The 15,964-nt window shown below is 32.0% G+C and overlaps 1 protein-coding gene across 1 annotated transcript in view; it reads right to left on the bottom strand.

Moving 5' to 3' along the window:
- Positions 1-12,302, bottom strand: part of bent (projectin protein bent) — a 221,823-nt gene extending 209,521 nt beyond the window's left edge. The window contains exons 1-3 of the mRNA XM_018510206.1: positions 11,823-12,302; positions 1,318-1,845; positions 581-602 (exon numbers count right to left, since the gene is read on the bottom strand). Coding sequence (XP_018365708.1) covers positions 581-602; positions 1,318-1,633 — 338 coding nt within the window. The 5' untranslated portion in view covers positions 1,634-1,845; positions 11,823-12,302. The remainder of the gene's footprint in view (positions 1-580; positions 603-1,317; positions 1,846-11,822) is intronic.
- Between the last annotated feature and the right edge of the window lie 3,662 nt (positions 12,303-15,964).

The following is a 15,964-nucleotide window of genomic DNA, read 5'->3' as shown; positions in this document are numbered from 1 at the left end:
ACTGTTGTAAAAAAAACTTTCTAAACCTTGCGTTAAATTTTCATATTATTTTCATAAGAATTTGTAATCGATTGAACTTTGCGAATAAGTAAATCAGAAATGTAATTCAATAGAAAAGTTATTTGATATTACAGACTGTAGGATTTAAAATGTTTCTCAAGTTTTTGAGAGATAAAAAGAAATTGTAATATACATATGTTAGGAAATTAATTTTGTTTAGTATTATCGTCATATCTGATTTTTTTTTATTAAAAAATTGATGGGAGAAATGATATTATATTGGTTTTATGTTGACAAATTAATTATCACATTAGTGTAATAATTACTACAGTTACAAAACATAGCATAAATAATGCTCTCACCCTCTTCCAACAGATTGATCAGCAGCTAAAATCATAAATAAAAAACGAAAAACAACGAAATAAGCGAGAAAAGTAGAAACAGAAATAAAGTAGGGAAAACATATGATAGCGAAATAACAATAGAAACGCATTAGTGCATAAACGCGAAGCATAAAACAAGTTAAACAGAGCCTGGAGAAGCGACAAATGAGTCTTACTCTCAGTACAAACTGACTTACTTCTCTCTCGGCTCATCCATTGCTAGAAAAATATAACGGCAAAATGTTAATCAAGAAACAATGTAAAAAGAAATTTCAAGTACAAAAAATTATATGCAAATTTGTATCGATTGGGAATTAATATTTAAAATCATCAATATTTTTTATTACAAATTAAAAACAAAGTTAATTTATTATAATATAAAAAATTAATTTTTTCGTAAAAAATAGATCTACATTTCTAATAATATGACTAATCCATTTTACTTGCTTTATTAAATTATTAACTTTAATCAATGATTAATCGTGATTTAATCAATTGTCCTATTTTCTAAAATTTAAAGTAAATAAAGAATGTGGTAAAATGAGTCATAAGTGAAACATCTTCCTAATAGATCAGTGCAAACTAGCCTACTTAACCTTTCGGTCAATATATATAGGTATCCATATTAAATAACAGTAAAACTTTTTATATTTTGTCTTTTCGCTTTTTATATTTTACTTTTGAATTTTGTTGTAATGTTTCAATTCCACTCTTTGAATAATAAAGAATAATTTTTTTGCACAGACTTGTCTCGTTTTCACTTTTATATTTTCAAAAGAAACTTTGAAATATATAGTAATGTAAAGATAAAAAGTTATACATTAGCAGAATGGTTAATTTCATGATACATGTAATTTCATTTTTATAAAAATATAGCTATTATTTGGAGAAATAATTAGGAAATAAAAACAGAAAAGATGCTACAAATACTTACGACTAAAGTTGAGGTTGATAGAGGCAGCGACCTCGCCCATCTTGTTCTTCGCCTTGACTTTGTAGAGGCCTGCGTCAGTCTCAATGACGTCGTCGAGCTCGAGCACCACCAGGAACTTATTGGTCCCGACACTCTGCACTTTGAAGTTGGTCCTGTCATCTTCGCTGAGTTCGGTCTCGCCACGGAACCAGGAAATGTCGGGTTTAGGTGAACTCACTAGCTGACACTCGAATATCAGCCGGTTGCCGTCGTCTTCCTGCCGCAGTTGCGGCTTTTGCGTAAAGCTGGGCGCGAAGTCGTCGGCGACCCCCATCATGGAGGCACGCCTTCGCACCTGTCTTTACAACGAGACCTGGAAGATCCCGTTTGCGTGTTTACACCCGCGACTTAAGGAAAGAAACAGCTCCTTCGCTCAGCTCGTCGGTTTAAATGACGCCGACCTGCGGCACCATCCAACCTGTTTCTATCGTAAATTTCTTCTGAGCTCGACGTTCACCTTTACTCGCTTTTCACAAATTTTTGAGAATACTAGAAGCAAAAGAAATACAATACATTACATTAATATAGCAATTAATATACAAGACGTCCCAGATTTTAAATCAGATGAGATATCTAAATTGCACTAAATTTCCACATCATTAAACTTTTACATTTTTTGATTGTAACTTTTAATAAAGTTTCTACAATATATATGAACCCTATACAATATTTACATATAACACTTATTTTTAGGCACAGTTTAGTTATTAAATTTTGGAACACTTAGCATAGAAAGTAAAATTAAATAATTTCTTTAAAAAACCTAAATATAGAGAAGATTAAAATATACAGATCATTGAATAGCTATATGTGCATTATTTCCAGTATTGTTCTAAAATGCATATCTATATACATATTAATCTTCGCTGCCACAATAAAAGCATTATGCTCTGACGTAAATCATTTGTTTTGATGAAGCTATATTTTCTGGACAAAAATTGTATATAATTTCCTTTTAGAATTTTTTAAATTCAATAGTAATTACAATAGTAATTGATTTGTTATACTAAAATTCTGATGGGGAAGATAAAGTTATTTAAAATTTTTTAATTTACCAAGGAATACAATCTCTTTATCCCCTCAAAATTTTCATTTGTCATTAAATAATAATAACTAATTTGAATATTGTTACTCTATTTTGCTCAACAAGTATTTACAGTTCAGAGTTCGGAGTGACGGCACCGATTATACTTCGAGTCTAGTCATCGTGGTTCAGTAAACCTTGGCAGCCTGAGTTGCTGTCATCTATAGTTGCCTCTCTCTCACCCGCAGCTATTTTTATACAGATGCCTATACTTAGCCTTCTTTAGCGTCGCCTTACGAGTGTGGTAAGACATAATAAGGTTCCTACGTGGGTACTCATCCTAGATGAATGAATACGTATAGTAACGAAGAAAAGTTAAAGATTTAGAATTTAAAGCGGAAACAATTTTTAGTTCTCAATCATTATAAGACGCAGAAAGAATCAATTATACGAATAAAATTAGGAAAACACTGAAAGAAATATGAACTGTTAAATAAAGTTTCTTGGAATTAAAAGCGGCTTTGTCACTGTGGTTGATCTTCGAAAGGAAGATCGCCAGGAAACGGCGAAATGAAGCGACTCTTCGGCCGCGACAGTGAAAAAACGTTCAAGAATAATTTATCGTATGTAATAAATTCAAAATAGATGTTTACATAATTTAAAGGAAGTACGGAACGATCGTCGTATTCTCGCAGTAAACGAGCGAAATCCGAAATTGCTCTTCAACTCTTGGCTGTAGATTGTGATTTTGCGCTTACGATTTTCAGCTGTTGAAAATGCGAATCCTTCCAAAATAATAAATTACGCATATGCGTACTGTTTCAATATGGTTTACCCAGGTGTTTCTGACGATATATTTTGCCAAGCGTTCGTATTTTCAGATTGTTCTCAAAGCGACAGAGATCGAAGTTCTCAAAAACTACACATTCGCCAGAATGCATCATTATCCTATCAAACACAGTAATATCATGAAATGTACATATAAAATAATTAAAATATTTTGAAGTCTTCAAGTAATAGAAATATTTTAAAGTTTCTTTTTCTCCCTGTTTCTAATTACTAACAAACTAATTACAGACTAAAGGAATATCAATCTATCAGTGATTGTAATTATATTAATGTTCGCTCGATATAAATTTTTCTTCAGAATAGTAAACACCATTATGTGCCATGAAAAAAGTACCATAAAAACTGTACGTATCAATTTTGTTTTGCAGAAACGCGAAATTTAAAATGTAAATTGCAAATTATTTTCGTGTCGGTCTAATAATAATTTCATGCGAAATACTACGATGGGAATGGGCGAAGCGACGCCTGCTTTTCCTCAATCGTCACATCGAAAGGATCTCGTAATTTACAAGTGTCGGGCCTATTTTCAGCAGGTACCAACGCGGTGGTGACGACAGCAACGACGGCGACGACAGGTCATCCGAACCGTCGATGTACAGGACCATTAAACCGATTACGTTTAACTGCAAATTGAGCGTGACGAACGGCGAATTTTCACGGAATTCGTGCTACTCTCGTTCTTCGAGCTCGAGCGAGTATTTTCCCGCGAGATCCCAAGGCCGAGGGAGCCATGGGGTGACGTAAGGCCACTATTATTAATGCGGCTCTTGGCTCGAAAATAGGTTGGGCCAGTTATCTTGGTAATCGGTTATTATGTTTGGCATCTAACCGTGGAAGCCGCGTACATTTGGGTTCGCGATACAACCCGTCAGATGTAATAGTTCGCGCGCAAGTCCGGACAATCGTTCCTTTGAAACCCGTGGCATCGCGCGACGCCTTCAAGTGCCAGAAGTGTCGATTCGCTTAAGTGATCGCCAGCTACGTGACTAGATCATTTTCGTGTGACGTATAGCGTGACGTGGCTTAACGCACGATGACACCAATTTTCTGCACCTGTTTTTCTTTTGCAACTTTATTACATTTTCTAACAACAATTTCCTAATACATAAAGCAAACATAAATATCGTATATCATTTTAATCAATCAATAGAAAATCTTATTATTAGAAAATATTGTGATGTTATTAAGCTGGAATTATGTTGAACCAAAATATGCTTGTGATTAAAAAATAATAAAAATACAAAAAAGTTAGTTAGAGAAGTTAGTTTGAATTGTTTATAGCTACAAAATAATTGATGTATTTAAGCAAAAAATTAATATTCTATTTAATTTGCTTTTTTTTGTATCCGTAAGAAAGAAAATTTCTCAGATTCTATGGCCGGTATTAATGGTCGGTTCTTATTTTAAGACCGTCTTAAGTAATGTCTTAAGTTATTAATGCGGCCCTCTGATTGGTTCATGACATCTTAAGATTGTACTTAAGATGATCTTAAATATAAGATCCGACTATGAATACCGGTCTATATCTAATTGTTATTTTCACGAATGTGACAGAATGCCAGCTTAAGCAAGCTCAAGCAGTTATCTATAATTTTTAATATCATAAATAATTGTGAATAGAATATAAGATAAGTCTAAATTTGATTGAAATGCTGTGCAAATGTTGGCGATAGGTGACAATCGTTTCAGAAGATATGAATTAGTTTTGCATGATGTGTGCCGGAGAAGACTGCCAAATGCAAGGGTATAGGTGTTGGGACACGAGACGATATCCTTCCGGTAACGTGAGATTCACGTAATTGGTCAGTTGCCATCGTCCGAGCCACAAAATTGTGAAACAAATCATCCTATTATGTCAGCTCCAGCCAGGCAATAGAAATATGATACGCCTGGCTTCACTCGCACTGTCTCGAGAAGTGCCAAATAAACGAATTATAACACAAACGAAAAGATAAAGGAGCTATCGACCCGACAGTATCAATGTTAAACATGTATAAAAATTCCATGGCTGCGTTCAACAGAAAAAGCAGCTTTACAACTGTTGTGAAATTCTCTAATATTAAAATTCTCTGATTGATCTTGCCCTTAGTTCCTCACTGGATCTAAATGTATTAACCAATCATATCTAAGAATTTTACAATAGTTGCAAAGCTGCTTTTTCTGGTGAACGCAGCCAATGTTTCTTCGTTATTCCTTTTTCTCACAAAAAATTTACATACCCACTAGTTCTAATTAGCAGAAATTAATAATAAATATGATTAATTCTATACGCAAATTTTTAAATAGATTTTTACAGTATATATTGTATATATATATATATACACACACACACACTATATATATATATATATATAGTGTGTGTGTGTGTATATATATATATATACACACACACACACTATATATATATATATATATAGTGTGTGTGTGTGTATATATATATATATACACACACACACACTATATATATATATATATATAGTGTGTGTGTGTGTATATATATATATATACACACACACACACTATATATATATATATATATAATATTCCGGAAAGATAATTTAAAGTCGACATACATTCTACGACTAGTGGTATGACTTATAGTTGATCTTTTTAGACGAGACCAAGCAGATGCGAGGGAGAGCTTAACGGACCGACGAAACGACATACAAAACGGACGGACCGAGTATTACAACGTCACAGTAAGACTTGGCAAGTGGCCTCCACATGCATTCCCGAAATTACTGTACTTCGTAACAGCCGTTCGCATTCCGGCTCTTTTGCCGTTGATTTTCGCATCGCGATTATCATCCGACGATTGATTTTTCAAAAAGAAAAAAAAATAATACAAAAGAATTACAAGACTTTAAAATATTCATAAAGTTTGATTTAAAAAATTTTGTAGTATTAATATTTTTACTAATTAAGAATTCGACGTACGAGAAAAATTGTTTTCCTATTAATAATAAGACAAACATTTATTTCTCTGAGTTTACAATATGCTTTTGCTCCTATAAAATTTAGTTAGCTTGTTGCTGAATGCTTTTTCACCTAAATAACGTAGGAAGTTTAAATAGTATGTATATATATAGCTTGCTTGCTTATTGTATTAAAAACTAAAACTAGAACTTACGTATTTCGTAGAAAATATTAATCGTGTCTTTTGGTAAGAAAATTATTTAAACAATAAGAAAAATTTTCAAAAGTTATGTTATTGTTTTAAAAAATATATTAATATTTTTTAAGTAAAGCAAAACGATAAACAATTTTTAGAATCATTAAGAATGTTAAGATATCGATCGAGAAAGGTGCTATTCAAATCCTCGAAAATGTCAGCACATTGTACGTGAGAGAATGTCGGTATCCAACTGACCTAATATTTTTGCTAGCTATATAGAAAGTGTTGCTTCACTTTGGCATAATTCTGTCGGCTATTTGTGATACAATACATATTTGTTGATACTTTGACCCAATAAAAATGTAGCACATTACCATTAGATATATAAGTGCTTTATATAACGAAACAATTCTATAAAACAAACAAAATCGATATTATGGCTGCATATTATAATTAATAAAGTTAAGAAGATATAAGAGATATAAAAGTAAGAGAAAACAGACGGGAAACAAAAATTAAGAATGGGACACTGCTTGTGTAGTGTAAACTGTTAAAATCTCACAATGGGAATAAACGTTCAATGAGCGTTTGTCAATGAAGCAGTATTGTTAAAAAGACGCAATTACTTTTGGTAAAACTTCCGAACCACGTGCATTGTACGAAGCAATCTCCTTTCTTCACCGTTGTGAATTTACGAGACAGCCCATGCGACCGCTCTAACATATATACGAAAAATGATAAAATTTGACATCAACACTCTGACATAAAATTGAATTTAAATTTTTATGTAAGATACATTTGTACTACGAATAATAATCTTCAATATACCATATCTATTTTTATCGAATCAACTATGCATTTAATCGTGACTAATACACCTACTATTATGCACCCACTCACTCTTAAGAATCATGTGAAATGAGTAATCTAAAAATATTTAGCATTCTATATAATGTACTGCATTGTAGCAAAATGATTCACATCTTAAATCACATGCTTTCCCCAGGAAAAAGAAATCTAATTCATAATAACGCAAATTAAGAAAAAAATTATATTTAAAGAATGCAATAATAATAGCATTATAATAAAAATTAGATTAAAACATTAAAGACATTTTAAATATCATTGAATCATTATTTCAATGCACCGTAACTTTAATTCTTAATAAGAAGAAAACATGGATAATATTTTAAGTAATATTTTTTAATATAATCAAAAATTTAAATTTTATAATTGGTTTCTGAGATGTTTAACGTTCTATAAAGAAGCTTTTGTCACATAGCAATGATTCACTTCTGAATAGTAGTCCACGCTCAAGGTGAAGTCATATCCGGAACTAAATTCTATTCGAAAGGGTTATAATTATTAGTGGTACGATGCATTTTCGCAGGCGCACTCTACCATGCCTATACTACTGACCGCGTTACTTGCGACGCACCGTGCATCTATTTTCGCCGACTGACTCAAACGAGTCGACAGCAGCACTAAAATCACCGATCGACGTCCCGATCTATCCGCGATAAAACGCGAGAAATCCTGTAAACAAGCGTTCGCACTCGACTTTTTGGCAGAATGAGGTAAAACGTCCGGTGGCAAAATCAGAAATTATGTTAAATGACGTCGCTGTGATGAAAAGTTCACTTGATAATTTTTTAGTTAGTGTAATATCACACATTAATTGCTAGATTATTTGTACGATATTGTGAAAAATAAAATAAGAATGCCAATTTTATATACAGTTTATACAAATATATAAATAATGAATTTAAACATGGTAAAAAATTAAAATAAATTTTGAAATAATAAGATAACGATTTAAATCATAATGCAAAAATATCTTGTAACTTTTGTTAATCATATTAAAATGTATTAGAGAATACAATATTTTAATAAAATATACGCAGGAAATGTTTAAGTCCAGACATTAAATATTTGTTCACTTATTTAATACGTCTTGCAATATTTGAAAAAAGGTCAAGAATATGAATCTAGGTTAGTTCTTCTGTTGTAAATTAATCAGATTAGCCTTAAACTAATTAGTCAAGTAAATGAAATAAGGTTGTTTATAAATGAAATACCGATATATCGGACGGTTGCAACATTGCTACAAAATTAAATGATTTCATAAATAAAAATTATAAAATTAAAAACTGCATATTTTGTAATGGTTTATCTAGCATTCGTATTTATTTTTTTTAAATTTAATACGTCTTGCAATATTTGAAAAAAGGTCAAGAATATGAATCTAGGTTAGTTCTTCTGTTGTAAATTAATCAGATTAGCCTTAAACTAATTAGTCAAGTAAATGAAATAAGGTTGTTTATAAATGAAATACCGATATATCGGACGGTTGCAACATTGCTACAAAATTAAATGATTTCATAAATAAAAATTATAAAATTAAAAACTGCATATTTTGTAATGGTTTATCTAGCATTCGTATTTATTTTTTTTTAATTTAATAATTATTATGAATAACTCTTTTCCTCTTTCTTTTATTAAAAAACACATTAATACATTAATTATGTCAAAAAGAAGAAGCAAATTTGTCAGTTCGAATCAGACAATAGCAAATACGGCCAAGAATAATCACTTCACACTAAGACTGACTCTGATGACAGGTAAACCGAGTCGCTTGGCTAACAATGTAACAATGTCGACAATGCGTCCAAAATACATCAATATGTATAAATATACGGAGTGAATAATCGATTAAAACGTATACATTAATAAAAGAATATATAATGTATTATTTGTAACATCCAGAATTTGACCGATCTTGGCTTTCTTTATCGTATTTGATGTATTCACATATACAATCGTGCTTAAAATTCTTAATATGTTCGTATATATTAAGTTTAATTATAAATAATGTACGTATCTCACAAGAAATACAATATCTTGTCTCAGTAGCGTCTTAACACAGATATCAAGTCAATCAATCAAATAAATATATCTGCGTTTAATAAATTTGATCATGGAATAATTTTCAAACCATTTACAAGATAAAATTTTTAGAAAAAACTTTAAGAATTCAAATAAAGTCATAAAGTGTTATTTTGATACATCTAAAAATAGTAAAAATATAATTGAACTAAAAAATATCTTCTTCTCTCATCTTCGTAGAATTAAAATTATTCTCTTAAGCACTTTATATTGAAAACAGCTGTGAGAATTAAACCAAAATACTTTAATTATTTAATTTAATTTAATTAATAATTGTAACATAAATTAATAATTATATAGATACATTTAATACTAAAAAGAAATTTATTTGCTTTTAACATTGCATTTGTCAGATTTAATCGTATTAAAAAAATGTTTTCGAGGTGAGGACGCATGTACTGATTTAACTTTTCTTACGTTCTTTAGCCGGCTTCTCCGGATTCAACAAAACTCGCAGAACTTGTGGTATGCGGGATATTTTTAAATCGGTCAGACATTCTGAGAGTTTCATCGATCGCTAGATCGGAAGAAAGAATTACATATATCTGCAATTATTACGGCAGCGAAAAACACTTTTGTAAAGTAAATACGTCATTTTCAAAATTTCTGTGTAAGTGAATCTTGACAGAATTCTTTTCCTGAAAGTTTCTGGCACATCTGTTGCAAAGAATGTTGCATTATATTAATAGATGTTATTCTATTTAACTGATACTTTTTTACTAAACAATTATTAAGAAAATAAAAAACACAACGAATATAGAAAAAGCGGCAAAGAAAAGACAACTGACTGATTTATCAACAAATTAAGATACATTTATATGTGATAGTGATAAATTAGAATCAATAGATAGATAGATTGATAGATAGATTAGAATAGATTAGAATATTCTTTTAAATTGCATGATTAGAATCACAATTGAAATATGGTACAGAAAAAAATGGGCAAATGAAACTTCTATTAAGGCGCTCTGAATTAATGAATAACTAAAATTAACGTATAAATACGAGGTGCGAAAGACCAAGGAGAGGAATAGTCGACGAAAAGACGAGGCGGCAAATGAAGCGTTGGACAAAGTGTTGGATGGTACAATAATGTGAAGATGGACGAAACTATGTATGAAACAACGACACGAGCGAAAAGATGGTCGTAGGAACGACAAACTGCTCCTCACGTTACGCCCTCCTAAAAATAAGTGGACTCCGAGCCTAGATACCTAGATAGTAGTCTACGAATAGTTGCCGCCGCCGCGACGAAACTCATGGCGATTAGTCATGTAAAGTAGGATTGTCGAGCGCGAGAGACACGTCTACATCGTGAACTTATTGGAAACAGGACTCAGATTTTTTATAATCTTTAGCCAAATTCCTCTTAATAATTAAATAATGAGACAGAATGATGAAGAGTAATCGAAGACACGAGGAAATTATTGCAACACTAAAAAGGATTCGAAAGAAATGCAAATGTTGACAGAAATTAATCCCTTGTTTATCATATAAACTGCTGATAATTCAAAACAATCACTCTAAAAGAAATAGGTATGAATTTAATAATATCATGCGATGCGCTTATATAATTCTCTCGTGTTGATGTTGATATATATACACATGTTGATATATTCACATGGTGTGTTAACACCATTGATGTATTTAAAAACAACGATGTTAAAACTACACCATATTAATATCGTAAATTGTTAATAGTTAATATCAATACGATGAGACTTAAATTTAATATCCATAGTGATGAGACTTAATATCCATAATGATAAATCCATACCCATATTACCAGTCCACTCCAAAATAAAATTACAAATGTCACCGTGATAAAATGTCTTATTTTTGCAATTTACATTTTTCATCTTGCTTGAAAATTTATAATATAAATAAAAAAAATAAAGATAAAAAATAATAAATAGACAAATAAAATATTTAAAAGACAAGAATTCGTAATTTAAATAGAAATTAAGCGAATTTTTCCATTTTTATAAAATATCACAAAATCTAAGCGAGAATGAAAGATGTCACAGCTTGCAGCGCGTATTGTGAATTGTTAACACTTGCTTTCCATCATCCTTTCTAAATTCTCGATCACTTTCAATTTTTAATATTCGTTCGTCTTCTGTATTATATCCGTTTCTGCGGATACATTTGATTATATAATCGAAATAAGAAGGAACGACTGATCTACGAGGATAACTGGATCATTTTCTTATGAGAGCATGACGTACCTCCTCAATCCACTTGTCCCTTCACCTACCCCCTGGAAAATCACTCACTGTAGGTGAGCGTGCGCGAAACCGATCCGTCACTTGTTGCTCACACTTCAGCACTGATCCACACGCGATCTTTGACGTTAACAACATTAACAGGCGATGGAGGGATGAAAGGGGGAAAGAAGGAATTCAAAAGGAGTTTGGGCAAGGTGTGACGAGAAATCGCACTGACACGCGTGAATCCGACAATCATTACGCACGCTCCCTCGCAGCCACACAACGTGCGCATCCGCATCCAATGCATCATTGAGAGACTTACTTGAAGTGTCTTCAGGAGAGGATGAGCGCTTTTCCTTCTAAAGGTGCGAGTCCCAGCACCTGGCCGAGCGTTTCTTCGGACACGTGACGACGGTGAACAGTCGCTTATTCCTGGATCACTCCAACCCCCCCGAGGCAGACAATGAGACGCACACACTCTGCTTGGGAGACTCGGCTCGAAAATTCTACAAGCTCGCGCGAGAACAAAACGGGGAAAATTAAGAAGAACTCTTTTTTTCTTATTTTCAGATTCGATCGTCTTCGTCTTCGTCTTCGTCTTGCGTCGTCGTCGTCACTCGTCGTATGGTCGCTCGTCGCTGTCTCGCTTCTTGTTTCTCGTATCCTACTCTCTTTTTACTCGCACGGAGTGTCTCTATCCGCCGTCCCAATCTTCGGGATCGCGCGCGCCAACTAAACGCGCGACGTATCGTGAAGCTACCTCGAGGTTGGAGTTTCGCCCACCATCACGACCACCACTATCGTCGCCACTACCACATCTTACTTGAAATCCTCTGTCTTACATCCCAGTCGAGCCATACAAACGCCTATGCTATCACGGGCGCCGCGACGCTATGTATGATACGCCACCAAAGTACATGAAGTCACGTCCGATAAGTGATAATGGGATGATCAGCTCAGACACGTGTTTTCCGCGTGCTGCTGATGAAAAGCTATTACTCTACTGAGAATATTTTGAGAATATTTTCGTGTCATTTAAATCATCTATTTATATATATACTTCGATATCCATGATTTCTACGATAATACAAAATGCAATTTATTGTAACAATATTATGTAGTAAAAAGTATCATTGGCGAATTATCCAAAAGGTCGGGGATTCCCAAATAAGCGCTGATAGACATGTACAGTCAGCGTAAAGGACAAGAAAAAGCATTTATTACACGCTATACTTCTTTCGTAATCAGACGCGCGCGTGCCGCACCGAATTTTATTTTAGTTCTTATATCTGGCGCATTGCTGTTACACAATAATGTTTGTTTTTATACGATGAGGTCAGAAAATTAATGAAGACGACAATGCGTTATATGAGAATTCGAATTCGCACAAGTGAGATTTTCTATAGAAATCTCACTCATAGAAAACTCATTATAATTAATTTATCATTATCAAAGACTGTTATAATTATAATAAAATATTTAGATATATCTATATAAGTAATATATAAATCGAATTTTTTTATTATCCTATTATACTTTCGGACTTGGTCTCCTACTGTTCTACACCTTCACTTGAAAATCCTTTGTAATAATCTTATCATACTGATAAAATTTTATCATAATCATGAATGATAGCACGCTGATCATAAAAATACAAAGTTACTCATACTCTTTTTTATTCGAATCTTTTTTAAATATTATATTTATATGTAATGGCTGAATATACATGCGTTACGTTCAGCGCATTGACGTGACTTCGTCATTTGCGCATTCTATTTCTTGTCACTGGCGAGTTTGTCATATGGACGTGGTAGTCGGCAACGAATCTAAAAATGAACTTGCGCTATCGACAGTGGAACTAAATGACTAGCGAAAAGTCATCGGAATGGAATCTCTCACGTTGGCGTCCCCGTGATGAAATTAGATAGCATCGTGACACCCGCACGTAACACGAGGTACGTTTTTTCTTGTCTCTGGACAGAAAGATTAAAAAAAATAAAAAATCAATCGCATACATCGATCCAATCTCATTGCTTTCTAGCTTATCGAAAAATACGCGAAATTGATGACAAGTAATCCATAATGTTACGAAATCGAAGGAGTTTAAAAGCTTTTAGTCCGTCAATGTCATCACATTTAGTTGCGCAAATCTCATGTCATATGTACAAGAAATGTTTAACATAATTTCTAAGACAGATTCATTGAATCTGGAGTAAATATTTTATTAGGAAAAATTTTAATGAACTTGATATTATTTTTAATCGAATATGTAAAATTAAAATTATACGGTTCTTTACGTAATTATTGTATAAAACTATACAAATATAAGATCTTACTGTTATAATTAATTATAGTATCACAAATTATATATCACAAATAGAAACTACCTGATTAAAATAAGAGATCTAGTTTATTTTGGATTAGTCAAACGTCAGATCTAACTAAATGCCATCTCGTCACTCGACGCATAATGTTGAACAAAAATAACAAGAAAATAAACAGTCTACACTGAAATTCTTTACGGTAGCAAAGATCACAGATACGATAAACATTTAAAGATAATAGGATGACCAAATTGCATTTACATATATTTGATTACAGTTTAAATTATACACCGTCGATTAAGATTTGCAAAAATCAATGAAGAGATACACATCATTTACCTTTCACCCTTGCGAAACGATCTTTTCATACAAGAGATGTTTAATTGCAGTAATAATTTTAGAAGTCTCTTCTCCTGATATAAGCGGACGTTATAGCCATAACTCAACGTTGAGTAGCCTTGTGAGATGACTTTGTATATCCTGACAAACATATTTCCTCAAACCACCCGTGAAACGTTACAACGAGGGTCTTGAGCAATGACGTAATTACGAGTTACTTTTCTTTTTCTCCTGCAGTCTACGATCGGCCTATCATAGACTGAAAACAAAGTTATGTGTCGTCATGCCGTCTTCGTTAGGTTTGATTTACTGACATTTCAAAAAAGCAACGCTACAAAAATCCCTATATCCCCTAACTAGATAATTTAATTCTTATTTAATTCCTAAAAGAATATATTTTAAGTCATATATAAAGGCAATGATAATTATTTAACTACCAATATCAAAATATGCTAATGTTCACGTATAAATTGGAATTTCATTGAAAGGTGTAGGATTGAAAGTCAGGACTTCATTAAACTACATGAAAAATATAGGAAAGACACTTTAAAAAATCTAGAAGTAAAAATTTATAATTAAAAACTAAAATTTTTTTTAATTTAGTATTATAAACATTGCATAATTATTTAACACGCAAGTATTCATCTATTTAGTAAATACTTTAATATTTGTTCACATTTCTTATAATTTAAAAAAGATTTTAATATTAATTTTAGATTTAATTATAGATTCATATATGTTGCTCATATAATTTCTTAACTTTAACATATGTATAAGTGCTATTGTCATACTTTTATTTTGGCACTCAGTACAGTGCAGAATTTCAACCTCAATTGTCTAAATTAATTTGCTAGAGAGAATTACGCGATTATACCTACATGTTAGAAATAGTAACACAATATGTACGCTTTGCGCTTAAATGTTACAATGATTTTCTTGTTAAGTCGAGAGAAGGAGCAAAGGAGGGAAAAATAAAAAGAGAAAAATCACCGAGGAGGAAAATCTCACGCGAAGTATCGTAAGTCTCTCTCAGTTCTGGCAAACCAGGCACTTTTCTAAATATATACGATCACGCCCCTCACCGACGAATCTATCTTTACGTATTAGAATCTATACCTAACGACGCCGAACATCTTTTCTATAATCAAATTATCGTATAATTTAAAAATTAAACAAATACTTTCTCAGCAAAGTACAAAGCGAAAAGCTTTTAAAAGCTTTCGAAAGATCCATTGTTCTGAAAACATAAAAATTATATTTACATAATTATATAAAGCAAAATATGTAATTTAATTATTAATTTTCTGTATAATAATTATTCTGCATTAATTATTACAAAAATATTATCAGATAATCATCGTTACAAAGACAGTATTTCTTCCAAATACATGTCCTTGGTAGTTCTATAATTTTAGTTCCAATTTTAATAATTAAAAAATTGCAAAGTTTTCAATTAAAAATTAATGAGAATTGTGAGAATTAAACTTATCTTGAAACAGTAAGCTTGACTATCTTAAAATCAACTAACTTACCGAAACCTCCACTATTGCGTCAAAACATAAGAGAATGACGTCACGCTGAAGAAAGAAATTATTCATTTAGCGAACAATTGCTTAAAAACGATAAATTTACAGGAGAACATCATGCAATGAAATGTTAATTTATCGAATTTATCATTATAATTTTTTTTCGTCAAATCTGCATTCGATAATTTGTTTAAAAATCTCATCAAGAATAGAATATTCTCAATATTAATACGGCGAAGTATTAATACCATTTCTGACGCTCGAATTGATATATG

This window comes from Trachymyrmex cornetzi, unplaced genomic scaffold (assembly GCF_001594075.2).
Source record: "Trachymyrmex cornetzi isolate Tcor2-1 unplaced genomic scaffold, Tcor1.1 scaffold326, whole genome shotgun sequence".
NCBI lineage: Eukaryota > Metazoa > Arthropoda > Insecta > Hymenoptera > Formicidae > Trachymyrmex > Trachymyrmex cornetzi.
Note: the sequence above shows the minus strand (reverse complement) of the source record. Positions and strands in the feature narration are given on the sequence as shown.